General features: G+C 53.1%; 1 protein-coding gene across 3 annotated transcripts in view; it reads right to left on the bottom strand.

Annotated features, from left to right (window-relative positions):
* Positions 1-1,631: 1,631 nt before the first annotated feature.
* The window catches only part of LOC133346510 (interleukin-6 receptor subunit beta-like), a 34,506-nt gene continuing 16,347 nt past the window's right edge, over positions 1,632-19,790 (bottom strand). Inside the window, exons 4-19 of one of the 3 annotated variants that reach the window (XM_061558136.1) lie at positions 18,983-19,315; positions 18,030-18,159; positions 17,113-17,309; positions 16,096-16,259; positions 15,718-15,907; positions 14,959-15,041; positions 12,983-13,061; positions 11,460-11,531; positions 10,539-10,748; positions 8,999-9,199; positions 8,579-8,683; positions 7,915-8,061; positions 6,974-7,117; positions 5,732-5,828; positions 4,125-4,200; positions 1,632-3,104 (exon numbers count right to left, since the gene is read on the bottom strand). In XM_061558136.1, coding sequence (XP_061414120.1) covers positions 2,346-3,104; positions 4,125-4,200; positions 5,732-5,828; positions 6,974-7,117; positions 7,915-8,061; positions 8,579-8,683; positions 8,999-9,199; positions 10,539-10,748; positions 11,460-11,531; positions 12,983-13,061; positions 14,959-15,041; positions 15,718-15,907; positions 16,096-16,259; positions 17,113-17,309; positions 18,030-18,159; positions 18,983-19,315 — 2,987 coding nt within the window. In that variant the 3' untranslated portion in view covers positions 1,632-2,345. The remainder of the gene's footprint in view (positions 3,105-4,124; positions 4,201-5,731; positions 5,829-6,973; positions 7,118-7,914; positions 8,062-8,578; positions 8,684-8,998; positions 9,200-10,538; positions 10,749-11,459; positions 11,532-12,982; positions 13,062-14,958; positions 15,042-15,717; positions 15,908-16,095; positions 16,260-17,112; positions 17,310-18,029; positions 18,160-18,982; positions 19,316-19,790) is intronic. The other 2 variants (XM_061558137.1, XM_061558138.1) reach the window with 2 other exon arrangements.

The following is a 19,790-nucleotide window of genomic DNA, read 5'->3' as shown; positions in this document are numbered from 1 at the left end:
AATAGCCTGGAGTATGTTGTGTTTAATAGCCTGGAGTATGTTGTGTTAATAGCCTGGAGTATGTTGTGTTTAATAGCCTGGAGTAGGTGGTGCTAAGAGTTGAATAAAACGTGTTGCTCCAAGACCAACGTCTGTGACTCAGGTGGATTCACTACATAATTAAATTGCTCCTGACCGTAAATGTCATTCACCTAATCGAATTTTGATCGAAATCGTTGTTGGGGACATTTACTTGATACAGCTATTGTGCTGTGACGGTTCCACCTGAAGACGGAAGCTTGTGTTGCCTCCGAAACGTCGTGATTTTTATTTTATTTTATTAATTTAAATTTTTTACCTACGTGACTTTACCGAAAAAGCCTAAGAATATGACATTGGCGAGGTTGGCGTTGCCGTCGCGGACAGACCGAGACGGACGTCCCCTCGGTCCACGGCTACCGGACCTGCATCGCTTGAGGAGCGCCGATCTCCGAGATGAGGGTTCAGGCTTCTTCCTTACCCCACCGTGCGCCGTTGGGTGTCACGTCTCACTCTTCGCTGCACACTCCTACCGGGAGGGGGGAGCTTCTTTCAAGAGCTCAAATTTTCTAAACTTCAGACAAGACGGCGAACAGCACGCAGCCCTAATCCGAGAGCCCGTCGGCGAGAGCAACGCAGCAGAACGGCGACAACCGACGCAGTAGCTGAAGGTGTCTGGGGGGGGGGAGGGTGGAAACCTCATAACCCCACGAGAAGATACATTATTCGGTAATTACTTTGTCGGCAGTGGTGGTGCACAAGCACAAATAACAACGCAACAAAAAAACTCAACGCATTTGTCAATAACAACGTGGCCTTTAGAAAGTAAAAGTATATCATTGGTGACTTTTCATGCAATGGGCCTTCTTCTGGGCTCTCTGTGCTGTGAAGAAGGGCCTTTGCTTGAACGTCACCTATTATATCCTCTTTCTTTTTAAGTCATGGTAATTGATGGGTGTTGAGTTTTTTTATTTGTACATTTAGATAAATGTAGTTTCATCTCCCTACAGAAGGTCATGAAATTAATTCAATAAAAAATAAATTTTATTTGCCTAATAAAGAGAAGGCCACTTTCTGGACAATGAGATTCCGTGGATTATTATTTCCAAGGCACCCCTCCATTTTAACCTGGAATGATTCAATCGTCTTACTTCACAACGCATCACCATCTTTAAAGGCGCTCTATCAATTATAATTCACTTCCCCGGATCCTGAGACAAGATTCTTTCACATTACATATTCAATGTTTACAAGATATGCACGCTCACACTGCTAGCTGCCAGCAAAAAAAAAACCTTAAAAACAAAATCAATGGTCCAGTGTAAGGGTCATCGGAGCCTTGTTCAACGACCGCTAACCCGGGCCCGGCTCCAACTCCTCCGGTAGACCTGTTGTGTGGGCCACATCGTGATAGACCTGCTGAGGAGAGTACACGTGGGTGGAGGGGGCGGGGGGCAAAGTACACGTGGGTGGGGGGGGGGGGGGAAGTACACGTGGGTGGGGGGGGGGGAGTACACGTGGATGGGGGGGCCAAAGTACACGTGGGTGGGGGGGGGGAAGTACACGTGGGTGGGGGGGGGGCAAAGTACACGTGGGTGGGGAGGGGGGGAAGTACACGTGGGTGGAGGGGGGGGGAAGTACACGTGGGTGGGGGCGGAAGTACATGGGTGGGGGGGGGGCCAAAGGGACATGTTGAAGTGAAGGTTCCACCCCAGCACCCCACTATAAACAACAACTATTTTACACACCACGTAAAGCCAGCCGAGCTTCCAGCCCTTGTCCAGAGGCGACCTGGCCACGCGTGATAGTTCATCTAAGTGACTTGTATGTGCGAATTTATAGTTGCAGCCAAACGATCTAAAAGCATTTCTGTAGCGTTGCGAGACTGGCTTGGACTCGGGATTATCTGTCTAAGGCACGACCACTCGAATACTCGGCATGCCCATCCATAAGTCGTTTAATTATTAATCCGTATATTCCTATAATCCTGTGAAGGCAAAATGTGTCAAATGAGGACAAAGTGAGGCGAGATCTAAGTGTCGTGCCAAAATAATTTCCGGAATAGCATCGCGGATTGAAACTAAACACTGCCATCACACTATTGACACATCCGTCAAGTGGAACACGACCCGCACTTGAAAGGATCCCAGAAGTAGTTCCATGAGTTCCACTTCCAAGGGTTGATCTCTAACACGGGTGGGTTGCACTCCCTTATGGAAGCTGCGAACGGATTCTCCGTCTCATGAAATGGCACCGATAGCACCATCGGGATAGAGTGGGACAAGAACTGTTGATGGGGTATACGAGGGGGGGGGGGGGTGAGGAGCTCACTGGGGCATGTAACCGGGGTCCTTGACCGACTGCGGCAGGTAGCTCATCACCATGCCGGGCTCAGTGGGACTCTCTGCCGTGTCCGGGTCGAGCAGCAAAACTTTTTCCATATCCACAAACAGCTCCACGTGCCTCGTGTCTCGACGACCTCCACCGCCACCGCCGCCGCCGCCAAAAACATTGTCACCATCATTGCCATTACCAGAAACACCAACTCCACCGTTACCAACACAACCATCACCGCCGCCACTAAAAATGCCCCTTCTACCATAACCGGCCCCAACATCGATAATGCCACCACCACCGCCGCCAAATTCGTTTTCTCGTTGCTGGCTGCCACCGGGCCTCGGTTGCTCACGTGCAGCCGGCCATTGCCCGTCACCCGCCATGAGGTTTTCGTAAGAGGGAGCGACGGTGTTGATGTAGCGCCGCACTGACTGCGGCGGTGGCGGTAGCGGCAGTATCGGTGCCGCCGGTGCTGGAGATGTCGATTTGGTGCCGTGGTCAACGAGGGATATGGACGAGTACGGTTCATCGTCGCCACCGCCACTGCCCCTGCCTCTGCCGCCGCCGCCGCTGCTACCGCCGTTGCTGTTGCCGTGAGGTGTGGGGAGGGAGGTCTGCTCAGGGGGACACTTGTCTCTGGGCTCCTCGAAGTTGAGAGGAAACTCCTCTTCCGTCTGAATGACGTTTGGTTCGGCATCACAGATCCAGGAATTCTGGCTCACAGGGCTGATGGGCTCTGAACTCGTCTGCTGACGGGGAGGAATGGGGGAGGAATGGGGGCGTCATAGTCAAGATAATTTGCACAAATTTCAGACGAACATTTTGGCCATTTTCAAGACAATTTCCTGCTCAAATTATCATTTATTCTGTGCTCATCTATTGTTATGTATATACTGTACATGGTTAGCTGTGAGGTCACTTGCCATGACATCAAAACGTGTTTAGAAAATTTCCCTAAACTTGTTCAGAACAAAAATGTGTTAAACAGATCTAAGTCGGAGAAAACTGTGGTGTCTGTGAAGAAACAGATTTGCATGATTCACATAACAGGTGACTAATGAACTTGTTATGCATATATTTTATTATTATGCTTATAACTTGGACAGATTTAGCTATGAAGAACAAGCCAATATGTTTCACACGTCATTGGCTGTGAAACAAAACTTTCTTTTAGAAACAGGTAATCCATTAGTTTGATTACCCAAGTAACACTTAAGTCCATCGACCATTGGGCCTTCTGAACCAAAGGTTTACAGTAACATTAGTTCAAAGTAGCGACCTTGCGATAACTTTTTGTTGTTGTTGTGCTTTTTCTTTTGGTTCCATTTCTTAATTCGTTTATTCGTTTGAGATTTTGCTTGGTAGTAGAGTTTTCATTCGCTTGATAGTGGCTGTATATAGGATATGGTCCTTATATATAATTACTGTACAGCGTTATGGAATGCTATTAGCATGAATGATGCTACATAAAATTAAGTATTATGAACCTCTGAGTTTTTTTATGAACTTCCTGAGTCATAGTTCAGCCACAATCTTGCTTTTATTGGTGGTTTAATCAGGGCCGAGAAGGCGAATAAAAGCCTACGCCAATTTCCTAAAGTCACACCCAGGAGGAATTGTCGTGGGGCCAGATGAACGGGCCCAGGGACGTGGGCCTCGTGCCCAACGTCCCGAGTGGCCCCTCGCGCTCTCTTCGCTCCGGCGTAAACGAGAGCACACCACGCGGATTCCTCACGAGTGACGCTGTGCGGAAGAGAGATCTTGGGTACCTTGTTGAAGACCAGGCCTTTGAGGGCCTTGCTTTCTTTGGGCGACGCGACATTAGGCCAGCATATCTCCTTGAACCTGACACGAGGAGAGTTAAGGGGCCATGTGTTAGGGCGAGCTGTGAGAGATAGATCTAGACCTGGATCTTGTGTGAGTGTGAGAGTATGAGACTGGATAGGAAATGTACTGTATTTTAAGTTTACCGTTAAGAATAAACGTTAGTGTTAGGGTTTGTATTAGGAGCAAGGTTATCGTTGGGGCTGAGCATTAGCATCCAGCTTTTCCTTCCACATTTACAAACATGTGTTTAGAGTACTTGCCTGCTATACATTTCCACATGATAATCCATTTAATTGGGCTATCATTTGTGGCCAGGTCGCTTCTGAAAAACAGCAATATAGCTCAGTGTGTCTTACCTGGTAAAATAACAAATAGTTTTAGTTTAGCTTAACACGTAGGCTTTTGCCTAAAAACTTCTACTATTATTACTATCCATAGGAGGTTTTTGACTGTCTCCTGATGATGCCGGTTGTAATTAACCGGCAAAACGTCGTTCTCGAATTGTAACTGTTGTGGATTTCCTCTCCAACACACCGGTGTAGCATGTTTTGTTTACGGGACGAACCTTACTAATTGGCTGTGTCAGGTGGTGGCGGGTTCAACGACACTTTTATATTTACGTGATCTCACCCAAAAACCTCTGTTGTGGAGTCTTAGTTTAGTCTAACTCGGGTCAGGGCAAGGGTCATGGCTAGGGTGAGGCCTGGTGTCCGAGTGAGGTCATGACGAGGTTGAGTGTTAGGGCTAAGGTGAGTGTTATAGGGTCGGGGTGAGTGTTATAGGGTCAGGGTGAGTGTTATAGGTTCAGGGTAAGTGTTATAGGGTCAGGGTGAGTGTTATAGATTCAGGGTGAATGTTATAGGGTCAGGGTGAGTGTTATAGGTTCAGGGTAAGTGTTATAGGGTCAGGGTGAGTGTTATAGATTCACGGTGAATGTTATAGGGTGAGTGTTATAGGGTCAGGGTGAGTGTTATAGGGTCAGGGTGAGTGTTATAGAGTCAGGGTTAGTGTTATAGGGTCAGGGTGAGTGTCATGGCTAGGGTGAGTGTTATAGGGTCAGGGTGAGTGTTATAGGGTCAGGGTGAGTGTTATAGGGTCAGGGTGAGTGCTATAGGATCAGGGTGAGTGTTATAGGGTCAGGGTGAGTGTTATAGGGTCAGGGTGAGTGCTATAGGTTCGGGGTGAGTGCTATAGGGTCAGGGTGAGTGCTATAGGGTCAGGGTGAGTGCTATAGGTTCAGGGTGAGTGTTATAGGGTCGGGGTGAGTGCTATAGGGTCAGGGTGAGTGTTATAGGGTCAGGGTGAGTGTTATAGGGTCAGGGTGAGTGCTATAGGGTCAGGGTGAGTGTTATAGGGTCAGGGTGAGTGTTATAGGGTCAGGGTGAGTGCTATAGGTTCGGGGTGAGTGCTATAGGGTCAGGGTGAGTGCTATAAGGTCAGGGTGAGTGCTATAGGTTCAGGGTGAGTGTTATAGGGTCGGGGTGAGTGCTATAGGTTCAGGGTGAGTGCTATAGGTTCGGGGTGAGGGCCGTGGTAGTTGGGGTCGCACCTGCCCTGCACTTTGCTCCACACCAGCATGATGACCACGAGGAAGAAGAGGCCCAGGAGACTTGCCGACACCACGATGGCTTCCAGCTCCCCCACGTCTGCGCAGGTTGGGAATCATCACAGCGTGGAGTCAACACGGGATCATCACAGCGTGGAGTCAACACTTGGGGGACGCTGGCGGTGTGTGCGTGTACGCGAGTCTCAGCGTACGCCAGAGTGCTGGACCTATACCCGGTGTAAGTATGTGTGTGTGTACGTATGTGTGCGTATGGCATTCATAGGTGCTAGCTAACAACACTTTCCCCAAAAGTCTATACGGGGGTTCTTTGCCTTTATGTATGTGTATGTGATTGTGTTGAAGGTGTACTGCGTGTATGTGTGCGTGTACTTGTATGCGTGTGTGATTGCGAGTCTCACCGTATGCGAGTGTGCTGAAGGTGTACTGCGTGTATGTGTGCGTGTACTTGTATATACGTGTATATATGCGAGTCTCACCGTATGCGAGTGTGCTGGAGGTGTACTGCGTGTATGTGTGCGTGTACTTGTATACGTGTGTATATGCGAGTCTCACCGTATGCGAGTGTGCTGGAGGTGTACTGCGTGTATGTGTGCGTGTACTTGTATGCGTGTGTATATGCGAGTCTCACCGTATGCGAGTGTGCTGGAGGTATACTGCGTGTATGTGTGCGTGTACTTGTATGCGTGTGTATATGCGAGTCTCACCGTATGCGAGTGTGCTGAAGGTGTACTGCGTGTATGTGTGCGTGTACTTGTATACGAGTGTATATGCGAGTCTCACCGTATGCGAGTGTGCTGAAGGTGCACTGCGTGTATGTGTGCGTGTACTTGTATACGTGTGTATATGCGAGTCTCACCGTATGCGAGTGTGCTGGAGGTGTACTGCGTGTATGTGTGCGTGTACTTGTATGCGTGTGTATATGCGAGTCTCACCGTATGCGAGTGTGCTGGAGGTATACTGCGTGTATGTGTGCGTGTACTTGTATGCGTGTGTATATGCGAGTCTCACCGTATGCGAGTGTGCTGAAGGTGTACTGCGTGTATGTGTGCGTGTACTTGTATGCGAGTCTCACCGTATGCGAGTGTGCTGAAGGTGCACTGCGTGTATGTGTGCGTGTACTTGTATACGTGTGTATATGCGAGTCTCACCGTATGCGAGTGTGCTGGAGGTGTACTGCGTGTATGTGTGCGTGTATTTGTATACGTGTGTGATTGCGAGTCTCACCGTATGCGAGTGTGCTGAAGGTGTACTCCGTGCTGCGTGGCCCGCGCCCAGCGGCGTTGCGTGCACACACGCTCACCGTGTACATGGAACTCGGTGTGAGATCCAGCAGCAGCACCTCGCTCTCGTTCCAACTCACAAACAGCGCTGAGCACACACACACACAAACAAAGATCCCCCATATAGCCTTAATAAACTGCTGGGGCAAGTGCTCTTAGCGAGGCACCTATGAAGGCGGGCAAGACACACAAAGTGGTGGGCCACCAGCACCACGCCTCGCCGCATTTGTTTTCCCAGTGGCAATGTTTACACACAGCACCAAGTAGTCATTTGAGGCTGAGTCAACCTGGGGAAGGCCCAGAACCGGTTCAGGTAATCGTCACTGGTGGTGGCCGTGAGTGGGCATCAAGTTAAGGCTGGTGTGTCAAGGGTTTAGGGTTAGGGTTGGGGTTGAGGCTGGTGTTGAGGGATTGGGGTTAGCGTTGAGGGTTAGGGGTCCCAGTTGAGGTTTGAGTATTGAGGATTAGAGGTCAGAGTTGAAGCTGATGTGTTGAGGGTTACGGGTCAGAGTTGAAGCTGATATGTTGAGGGTTAGGGGTCAGAGTTGAAGCTGATGTGTTGAGGGTTACAGGTCAGAGTTGAAGCTGATATGTTGAGGGTTACAGGTCAGAGTTGAAGCTGATATGTTGAGGGTTACAGGTCAGAGTTGAAGCTGATATGTTGAGAGTTACGGGTCAGAGTTGAGGCTGATGTGTTGAGGGTTAGAGGTCAGAGTTGAAGCTGATATGTTGAGGGTTACAGGTCAGAGTTGAAGCTGATATGTTGAGGGTTAGAGGTCAGAGTTGAAGCTGATATGTTGAGGGTTAGGGGTCAGAGTTGAGGCTGATATGTTGAGGGTTAGGGGTCAGAGTTGAGGCTGATGTGTGAAGCTGCCTGGGTCGTACTCCTAAGCTTGTTGCTGATGCTATTGACGTTGATGCTGTAGTCGAGAAGAATCCCTCGCTGGTCCGCAAGCTGAAGTGGATTCCACGACACCATGGCTGAGGTCTTCCTTTGTCGCACGTGTATCCCACTCGGGCCAGCAGACGGGGCTGACACAGGCACGACACAGCATTAGCACAGCACTGACACAGCCCTGAATCAGCATTAACACAGCACTGACTTAGCGGAGCGGTAGTGTAGCGGTTAGCGCACTGCACTACGAACCTGGTGACCCGGGTTCCATTTCCACTCACGGCGAACACCAGTGACGATTATCTGAACCGGTCCTGGGCCTCTCCTAGGTCGACTCAGCCTCAAATGAGTACCTGGTGCGGTGTGTAAACATCGCCGCTCGGGAGACAAAGGCGGTCGGGCGTGGTGCTGGCCACCCACCCCCTCGTGTACCGTGCCGGCCTTCATAGGTGCTCGCTAACAGCACTTGCCCCTACAGTCTGTTAAGGCTATACGGGGGATCTTTGTCTTTATCTTTGCCTTGTCAGTGTGTGTGTGTGTCAGTGTGTGTGTGCACGGTGTGGGTGTGTGTCAGGTGTGTGTGTGTACGGTGTGTGTGTGTGTCAGTGTGTGTACGGTTCTGTGCACTGCACATGCACACCGTCCAGGGCTCACCCTCCTCGGCCGAGTAGGCCCGCTTGTACACGGCCGCCCCCACCGAGGCATCCGCCATGATGGGAAAAACGGAAACGGCATAGCACCGGCCACGCACCACCGAGTCTGGCACGGGACACACGGGACGCGGGACACACGGGACATGTTAGACATGAGCGACACACGGCACACGAGATACACGGCACGCGAGACACACGTGTGCTGCAGGTGGACCTCCCCACGACAAAAGCCCGGCTACGAGCCGGCACTGCTTGTCGTGTACAACAATGCAGCGCCACGTTTCAGCCGGAGCCCCCCCCCCCCTTACCTGCTCTGCCTGGCCCAAACGCCCAGCCCATGCAAAAGAACCACCCACCGCGTGCGCCCGCTCCAACCTCTCTGTCTGTCAGTGTTGCGTGTGCGATTTTAATAGGCGCTCACCGATTGGTGCGGAGCGGGCCTCGGCTGGCAGCCTCCACCAGCGCGGCTCCGAGCAGGCCTCCTCCTCCTCGCACCGGCGGCAAACCTGCAGCGCCCAGCCCGAGGGCTTCAGAGGCGGCGGCGGCAACCACCGCCACTTGGCGTCGAGCCGTGTGTCCCCTCCGCTCCGCACGTCTAGGGTCAGCGATTCCCTGAGGGGTCCTGATGAGCAGATGGGGGGGGGAAGGGGGAAGGGGGGGGGCGAGGGGGGGTGAGGGGGGGGAAGGGGGGGGGCAAGGGTTCCACATGGGGACAGGGTCCAACGCTGCGTTTCCACGACCGTTGGAAGCCGGAGCTGAGCCAGCGTTGGGGCTGTTCTAGGAATGGCCCAGCACCGCTCCTTTTTTGTCTCCTACCACTGCAACCTCTCTCTCTCCCTCCCTCCCTGGGCCGTGTTCTCTTCATGTTCACATTAAAAGTATTTAAATAATGAAGATGTATTTTAACCAACACCACAACCATTGCCGTAATCACTGCCACCACCACCAATACAAACATCACCACCACAACCTGAAACCCACCGTCACCATTACCGTCAACACCACGACAACCTCCTTCATCCTCATAACCACCACTACAATCATGATGAGGGTCATGGGCTCATACGGCCGATGAAGAGTTCTGAGTAATTGGGCCATTCGATTACTTCATCTGAGAGTTTGTGAATTTCAGATACACCCACCCACAAAATCACTCACCGACCACCTTCAAATGTATATTTGTGGCAGTGTCCAAGTAACGTGGTCCCTGGTGTGGAGCAAGTAGCCACAGCTGCGCACAGGAGAGCGAGTCTCTGATTCTCCACTAGAGCATCAGGTGGACACTGCGTCTCGCGTGCTTCGTGCCCATCCGGTTAAGCGCTGCCCATTGTTTCCATGGAGGATAGAAGCTGTGGTGGGGTCACCGATTTCAGTCTGTGTTGGTGGACTCACCCATTAACGATGTGTAACCATAACAGACTGTTGGGGCAAGTGCTTTTAGCGAGCGCCTATTAAGGCCGGCACGGCACGCGAGAGGGTGGGTGGCCAGCACCACGCCCCGGCTGCCTTTGTCTCTCCAGTCGCGATGTTTACTACACAGCGCACCAGGTACTCATTTGAGGCTGAGTCAACATAGAAGAGGCCCAGGACCGATTCAGAAAGTCCTCACTAGTGTTGCTCGTTTCGTCGCAGCAGCATGCTAACCGCTACACTACCATCGTCGCAACCACCACCACCACCACCGCCGCCACCACCGCCACCACCGCCACCACCGCCGCCGCCGCCACCGCCGCCACCGCCGCCACCGCCACCACCACCACACCACCACACCACCAACACCACCGCCACCACCACCACCGCCACCACCACCACACCACCACCACCACCACACCACCACGACACCACCGCCACCACCACACCACCACCACCACCACCGCCACCACCGCCACCACCAACACCACCACCACCGCCACCACCACCACCACCACCACGACGCTCACGGCCACCTCCCGAGCGCTCACCTCGTTGTGGCTTCCTCGTGGCGATGCGGATGTGTGCGACGGGCGAGGCCCCCGCGCTGTTGCAGACCCAGAGCCAGACGAGTGCGCCCGCCACTGTGACCCTCGACCTCCCCGTGGGCGAGGCGACGACAGGTGCCGATGCCGGGGTGCGCACGGTCAGCGAGCGTCTCGTCGCATCGAGGCGCCGCAGGGAGCCCGAGCACTCGTGGCCTCGGGGAGGGGAAGAACGGAGATGCACGCGAGCGGTGGGGGGGGGGCGGGGGACATGGGGAATTAGACGATACAGAGACACGCGGGGAGATACGGCCAGACAATGCACATAAAACAACGATCTTCACTACATCAGGGGACCTACTTTGCCAGTACCAATATATGAGACTAGGTTTTCCCCCTTTTATCCTGGCAATAAAACACCAAACTGAAACCTTTTACAAGGAATCATGTCTGCATTAACCACAATACTTGTGGTCAGAATGCCAACAAAACATACTCTGATAGTATATGCAATGTCAAATATATGCATTGTCAATGCATATACTATCAGTGTAGGTTTTTGTTTGCAGGAAGTCACTCCCGGGACGGAGCCAAGTGTGATGGGTTAAAAATGACGAAGATCACCGACAGGTGGACCACCACCACCACCACCACCGCGTGCTTCCCCACAGCGCCTACTGCCGCCGCATTTTATCCGCCCGGCACCCCGCTCATTGTTGTGCGTGTTGCGCCTCTTGCCGGTACGTACGTTCACGTCAAAAATGATCACCAACCCAGCGACTACGCTACTGCTACAGGGGCCCGTGCGCTGGCTGGGCCAGGTGCTGGGACATAAAGGAGGGAGACATTGGGCAGGGGGCAATGTTTCATTCCTTGCACCAGCAAGGCCCAAGGCAACCACGCTTCTGCCGCTGTCACCACCACTACCTCCATCATCTTCACCTCCTTCTCCATGCTCATCTGCTTCTTGGTGCAATTTTCCTGCACCCTCACAGCCTCCTGTGAAACAGACACACGCATTACTCACACACACGTACTCCAAAACGACGGTCGTCCTTCACCAATAAGAAGTGGCGTTGACATCACCACGGCACTCGCGCTACGCTAGGCGCATGTTGAGGCTGTCTCGTTGAAGTGTCCAAGGCTCGTCGGCAAGAAGTCACAGGACAGACCCAGGCGTTGTGAAATGACCGACTGATATGACTCACAGGCACACGAGCTGTGCTCCCCACTGTGTCAAATAGCTGCGTGTTAGCCGCCCGAGGCTCCGCTCATTGAGATTCCTCCGCCCTCCTGGTGTTATCAGACGGTGACTGTCTCCATCTGCCCATCTTGACATCGCTGGTACCAGTCATCAGCAAGTCCAATCAGCTCCACATCCTCCGTACCACAATATCCCACCTCTTCTCTTGCCCGTGTCCTGGCCAGTTAGCCCTCAATATCCAGCCAAACATGGGATGTAGATCCTGGTGAAATTCCCTAAACATCTGCTGTAGCAGACGGACAGAGGGTATGGCATCTGTGCGGCAAGCTTCTCCTCAGCATGCCTGGCACGGCAATGTTGATCAATCCTTGCCAGCACCTTTTCTGGCACACTGAGGATGAAAATGCCCTGGTAGTTATTGCAATCAGTGCAGTCCCATTTCTTAAAAGGATCTACACCGTGGCATTTCCACCACGACATCATTACAATCCTGCGGGACCCGTCCTGTGGTCCAGACGGTTTAAATCGTCATATAGGGCAGCATGCACACAATCGCCACCCTCCCTAAGCTGTTCGCTTCGAAGGTCATCTCTGCCCACCGCTATGCCTGGTCTCAGGCTCTGGATTGCTTTTCGTATTTCCTCATCAGAGGGATACATATATATATAGACTTACACACAATTACACACACACTATTATACATAATTACACAACACAGACATACCATTACATACACGCAGACACACAATTACACATATTGATACTTACACACACAATTACACACACGTACATATAATTACACACACAGAATGACATAAACACGCACAATTACAGAGATCCCCCATATAGCACACTGCTGGGGGCACCTATTAAATCTGGCATGGCACACAAGAAGAAATGTGAACACTACCACGCCCGGCCACCTTTGTCTCTCCAGAGCTGACGTTGACACACCGCACCAGCTACATATTTAAGGCCACTTAGGGAAGGCCCAGATATCCGCTACTGCTGTTGGCTGCGAGTGGGAATCGAACTCGGGTTGCCGGGTTTGCAGCACAGTACAATAACCACTGCACTATCGCGCCCCCACAATTGCAGACGCACGCACGCACGCTCTCAGCAGCGCCTCGGCCATCATGAACCTCCTTACAGCGTCCCAGACGCTAAAGTTCTAAACCCCAGGATAGCAGCAGTGCCACCCGGGCGTGTGTGTGTGTCGAGCCGGCCATTACGAGCCGTTAGTTACCGTGCCGCTTCTTGGAGGTGTGGGAGCAGGCGAGGCGGTACTCGAGTATCTCCCCTCGTGCCAGTGACTTGTCCAGTGCCTGGGACAACGACGACGACGACAAGGGCCCAGCGACGTGGAAGACACGGGGGGAGCAGGAGGGCGGAGTGGGGGAGTTACTCGTCAGCCGCTCACACTCTCCGATTCGCACAGTTGGCTACGTATGGTGCGAAGGAAGTTCAACGTACGTACAAGAGACACTTGCTAAGAGCGCCTGGCTGTGTGTGCACGTGCTTGTAGAGCAGGGGGGCGATTAGCAATCGGTTAAGTAAATGTCATCGGTGAAGTCGATTCATCGATTGTAAATCTCGTGAAGTCTATTAATCTATTAGTACTCGGTTAAGTCGATTGATCTATTAGTAGCCAGCTCAGTCGATTGATCGATTAGTAATCGGTTAAGCCAATGCATCGATTCGTAGTCAGTTAAGTCGAATAATCGGTTAGTAAATGGTTACGTCTATTAATCATTTAGTAATTGATTAAGTCGATTAATTGATAATTAATCACTCATGTCAAATAATCGATTACCAATCGGTTAAGTCGATTAATCGACGGGAAGTGGTAATCGACTTCTCTCATTATGGTCCATTACACGGGTCCCATGTCAAATAATCGATTACCAATCGGTTAAGTCGATTAATCGACGGGAAGCGGTAATCGACTTCTCTCCTTGTGGTCCATTACACGGGTCCCATGTCAAATAATCGATTACCAATCGGTTAAGTCGATTAATCGACGGGAAGCGGTAATCGACTTCTCTCCTTGTGGTCCATTACACGGGTCCCATGTCAAATAATCGATTACCAATCGGTTAAGTCGATTAATCGACGGGAAGCGGTAATCGACTTCTCTCCTTGTGGTCCATTACACGGGTCCCTTTATATGCGGCCGTCGCGAAGGAAGGAACCCCCTGACAAGTCAGCACGGCTGATGCCAAAGACATCACCAAAGCACGACCATCGCCCTCCCGTCCAGCGGCACACGTGGGAACTCATTCTGTGAAATCCGATTGGTCGAGCAACCGAACCGCTCGTGTGATCGACGACACAGGTAATCAGATCTCCCAGCGTGACGACGTTCTTTAACGTCATAGGGGTAGAGATATCACCACCCCTACCCCCACCCCGACCTACCCACGGGCACTGCCCCTCCGAGAATCGTCGTGATTTCAAATGGTTAAATTAGTGTCTCTAACACGACCATTATGAACCCTTAAGAGAACGATGCATTTAGGCACCCAGCCCAGGGCATGAACATAGGTCATCTGAGGTCATTGCCTCACTGCCTGGGCTTAGCCAATTTGAATCCCCCCCCCCCCCCCCCCCCGAGACAGAGAGCGAGAGACACCCAACCCCCAGTTCTGGAACCCAAGTGTGGCACATTAGGAATGGATCACTCTTTTAATTATATCCTTGTGCAGCAGCAAGGGAGTAAAGTGTGGTTCTGTGAAGGTCCTGATGTGCTGTGCAGTGCATCAACGCATGTGTGTACAGCAGCATGTGTGTACAGCAGCATGTGTGTACAGCAGCATGTGTGTACAGCAGCACGTGTGTACAGCAGCATGTGATGACTGAGTTGGGCCTGTAGGTGGCTGGCAGGGTTAATGAATAACCGCACGTGTAAACCAGCCACATGGTTAATGGCGACTCGGAAGGGATGCTGTTCGTGACATGTGCTGTTGCATTTGACAGAGTGACGGTGCTGTTCTTCACAAGATTGCTATTAACCACAATCAATGTGCTTGCCCTCGATTTGGAGCACCTGCCCACGTCCTTCATTTCGAGTGTGCAACACAAGCCTTAAGCAATACCGACCCCAGCGTCTCTGACACGGTGATCCGCACCTCCGATTAGCACGGTTGGCTACGTACAGCGCGAAAGAAGTTCAACGTACGTGTATCATGAATCCCTTAGGAGACAACAGGGGGAACTCCGTACCTTCCAAACCAGAGTCGTCACTTGGTTCCCCATTTTGTCTGGTTCACCAGGGATCCTCCACAGCTCTGGGGCTACAAGAGGTGCTGAGAGACACACGTCAACACACACAAATAGAAAAAGGAAACAAATCGTGCATGCGAATGGATTCTACGGCGCTTTCCAACATGCGTTCGGCGTCACGGAAGCCTGGCTGTCAAGGTAAAATATATTTGCATATTTCCAAATAGTCCTTTAAGCGCAGGTCTGCATCTGCTAGTTTTGAGCAACCCTTCGGTGAACATAGCTACTGTTTAATACGGTAAATCCTGGAAAGCAACAAAACTTCATGCTAAAATTTAATTAATATTGGATCAGCTTTTCAAGAGTTATTGTGACCCCCCTCCACCCCCGCACCCCTTTCACAGAAAGGCAGACAGACAGACCTAATGCATGATCGCCTTCGACCTTATTTGAAAAGCATAAGAAAAACAAAGATCCCTTGAATGTGTCTCTGTGCCCCTGTGTCCTCACCATGCCACTTTTCCTCTGTGGCCTATCGTCCCTGTGTAGTCCCCGTGTGTCAGAGGTCGCAACCGGGTACCCGATATCCGTACCCTACCCGATACCCGGGTACCCGTACCCGATACCCGGGTACCCGTACCCGGCCGGGTATGGGTACCCGTTTGCGACCCTGGTGCGGCCGAGTACGGGTACGGTTAGGCCGTGAGTCACCGTTTTCGACCTCTGCCGTGTGTCCACGCGTGTCCCTGCGTCTCGTACCAGCCTCGGGGGTGGTGAAGTTGAGCTGCTTGCTCCACTCGCTCCACACGGGCGGGGGAGCGGCCCGGCCCCTCGCCTTGCCAGCCACGGCGCCGGACTCGAAGGTGCAGCGCAGGCGAGCCGTGTAGCTCGAGTACGGGCGTAGGGAGAACAGCGAGTGGGTGCGCGAGTTTGTATGGATGTTCGAGTACTGGAGATGGCACGGAAGGTGGGGGGGGGGGGTAAATCCAGGGTCACACGGGTCATGCCGTTGTTGAAGAGTATTTGGTGAGTGCTGGTGAATGTTGGCGAGTGCTCGGTGGGTTTCGCAGAGTCCTGGTGAGTTTTAAAGAGTGTCTGTGAGTTTTTGCTGATTTGCGTGGCAGTTTGCGAGCGCACCTTGGTGGTGGTGCCGTCGGCGTGGCTGGTCACGGACAGCTCGTACTGCAGCGGGAAGTAGTGCTCGTAGTTGGCGTTGGGCGGCGGGCTCCAGCGCAGCGTGACCTCCTCCGCCAGGCCCTCCGTCAGAATGGGCTTCTCCCACACTGGGGTGTCCGTCTTCACTGCTCACGCCACACGCACAGCACACCAGTGTCACCCCACACATACACACACACACGGGGCCGCAGCAAACACACTGCCGTTTAACCCACACCAGGGACACAATGGGGTCTATCACCGTACAGACTTGGGTCCCACCACGAAGGCAAAGATCCCACGTATAGTCTTAACAGACTGTTGGGGCAAGTGCTGTTAGCGAGCACCTGTGAAGGCTGCCACGATACAAGAGGGGGTGGATGGCCAGCACCACGCCCAGCTGCCTTTGTCTCCCAAGTTGCAATGTTTACACACCGCACCAGGTGCTGGCCATGAGCGGGAATCAAACTCGGGTCGCCGGGTTTGTAGCGCAGCGCACTAACCGCTACACGACCTCTCCCCACACCACACACACAGGGTCACATGCACATATACATCCAGGATCAAACCCGCACCTGGGTCACACACACAGGGTGATGCAGTTAACAGGAAAAACCTAAAAGCCACACCACCCTCTACTGATGGACAAATACCCACTTGTAAGCCGGTGTTGCATTTTATGTGTGTGTGCGTGCGTGCGTGTGCGTGTGTGTGCGTGTGTGCGCGTGTGTGCATGCGTGTGTGCATGCGTTGGTACAGTAGGGGGCACAGGTGGTGCATCAGCCAGTCATCTCGGTCATCTCGGTCAGTCGACCCGTGGCAACTGGGTCTGCCCCGTGACCTCCTGCCAGCGGGCGTTCGACACTTCATGTGGCCTCAAGGTGCACATGGCCTGGCACAAGCGTCGTGGTGATGTCACCGCCACTTAGAGGCGAATGGCGGTTGTTGTTGTGCATGCGTGCGCGCGTGTGCATGTGCATGCGTGCCGGTGCACTCAACCTGTTTGCCGACGAGACGTGGTGATCACGGCGGACTCGGCACGCCCAAGTGCATTGTGGGCGATTACACGGAGGTCGTAGTGCCTTCCGAGAAGCAGCTTCTCGCGGGGAAGCGTGCACGACGTCGAGGTAGCAGAAGCTACAGCAGAAGCGGCAGTGTCTTGCAGCGAAACGCAGTCAGTCCAGGGCCTCTCCAGCCTGGAGTGCAAACCACACCCCTCGGCTACACTCACATCCACCACCACCACCACCACCACGACGACCACCATCATCATCATAATCGTTATTATAACCATCATCATCACCACCAGCAGTAGCAGCAGCATGATCTTCAAAAGCATCGCCATTATTCTCACCTCCATCATCATCATCATCGATCACTAATATCATCATCGTCGCCGTCGTCATTATCACCACCGCTATCATTATACCCAACATCGCCATCATCAGCATAAGCAACGGCAGCATCAACAAAAGCATCGTTCTCAGCAGCAGCATCATGATCAGCAGCACTCAGCATTATCATCATCAGGTCACTTTAACGGATATAAGATGTAGTTCTTTGGTATCCGTTGATGCCGGCCGCTCTCTATCATGCAGGGCTGCTCTCGTCCACGGCAGATCCAAATGGATTATCCGTCTCGCGATGTAACGCCGATGGCACCAAATTGTGGTAAAACTAAAGACTTTTGAAAGAAGGAAATTGAAGTGCGCAGGACACATGATGGCAGGCGGTCCAGACAGCCAAAGGAGGGAAACTCACCCAAGAGATTGACCAAAATTAAGAGACGGATCGACGAGATAATCTCAGAACAGAAGCGAGGAATCATGCTTAGCCTGTGAGCGGTGGCCACGGTGTGAAGAGGCCTTCATCCAGCAGTGGCTGGAACATGCGGAGCGTGACGGTGAGGGAGGTACCCGTGCTCGCGGTACTGCAGTATGTGGTTCGTGCTCAGGAACGTCGTCCCCCCAGGCTCCCACGTGCAGCTCATGTTCCCGTTCACTCCGGCCGACTCGCAGTACGGGGCCCGGGGCGCCCATGGGGGGTCTGGCCAGCACCGCGGGGACACACGCGCAAGGATACGGGGGTCACGTGAGGACACAAAAACACCAAGGCACGTGAGGACACGGGGATGAACAATTGATATGTACAGGCTAACCTAAAACATCCATCACACTTTGTTAAGTCTTGTGCACATATTACTTTGGTGATCGGTAACTACGGCCCTCAGTGCACTGCTGGACGAGGGCCTCCCTTCACGGTGTAGGTCGCCAGGGGGGTTAACTTCACCATATCTCACCATGCTAGTTAGTGGGTGGGAGAAGCGTAGACGTCGCAAGCATGATGCGTTACAGCGACGAAAATTGATGCAAAATTTGCTGCCGGCATCACCGGTTTTGCAATGCATTGGCAGTCGACCACCCACAAGCAATACAACCTCAAACCTGCTTAGCTTCCGAGGATCTAACGATTCACTGCCGGCGATCTGACCACGGGATGGACTAATTTACACACCTATAGACACAGCGGGGCACAGGTAGATAAACAAAACAAGCCAATCCGCACATGCACCACGGCCACTTTCCACAATCGGTTAACAGAGAGGTGCCCACCAGAGTGAGAGAGAGACAGAGTGGACACAGTTTCACACGAAGGCTTTTGCGACCAATATTATTCCCAATAGAGGCGGTTAGCAAGGTTTGTCACGTAAATAAAACATGCTAATTCTGGCCGCCGCCCCAATGAGGCCGGTTTCAATTGACAGCTCAAACGTCGTACTCGAACTGTAAATGCTGCGATGGGTGTACTCTCCGACACGCCAGCGTGGACGCAGCCCTCCCGAGCGCGCGACGATCTGCGAGGCGCTCACATCCGGCGTGCACCTCGACCCCGTAGAGCGTCTGCAGCCCATGGAAGGGGCAGTCCATGGTGCACGTGAGCACGGTCTTCCCGGGGAACAGGAGCGCGCTCGCCGGCCCCGACGTGTTGACGAGCAGCTCGCTCGCGGTGGCGTTGAGCGTGCGGTGCGCCGCGCCGGGGAGCCGCGTGCCGTTGAGGCTCCAGTGGAGGTGGGACGAGGTGCAGGGCTCGGCGTCCGCGTCCGAGGGCCGTGGCGTGGCGAAGAGGAGCAGGCAGTGCGCGGACAGCGGGGAGCCCACGCGCAGCACGATCGGGTCCGGGAAGATGATGCCCGTCAGTGACGCTGCGACAGTACAAGAGAGGGACGAGAGAGAGGGTGTGGGGGGGGGAGAGAGAGGGGAGGAGAGTGCAGGAGAGGGGCAGGGAGAGAGGACAGGGAGAGAAGGGGAGAGTGTAATCGCGAGAAGGGAGATCGAGAGGGGTGAGATGGAAGAGGAGAGATAGGGGGGTATAGAGAATGATAGAGGGGAGTGTGCGCTGGAGGGAGGTGAGAGCAGGAATGGGAGAGGGGGGAGATGAGAGAGGGCAGACATGGAAGAGAGGGGAGATAGGGGGGAGAGAGGGGGAGAGAGGGGGAGAGAGGGAGGAGAGAGGGGAGGAGAGAGGGGGGAGAGAGGGGAGGAAAGAGGGGAGGAGAGAGGGGGGAGAGAGGGGGAGAGAGGGGGAGAGGGGAGGGGGGAGAGAGGGGGGAGAGAGGGGGGAGAGAGGGGGGAGAGAGGGGGGAGAGAGGGGGGAGAGAGGGGGGGAGAGAGGGGGAG

Source organism: Lethenteron reissneri, chromosome 24 (genome assembly GCF_015708825.2).
Source record: "Lethenteron reissneri isolate LAM-NWPU_2019-01 chromosome 24, ASM1570882v1, whole genome shotgun sequence".
Classification (NCBI taxonomy): domain Eukaryota; kingdom Metazoa; phylum Chordata; class Hyperoartia; order Petromyzontiformes; family Petromyzontidae; genus Lethenteron; species Lethenteron reissneri.
The sequence above is the reverse complement of the archived record's forward strand: the minus strand, read 5'-3'. Positions and strand labels throughout refer to the sequence as shown.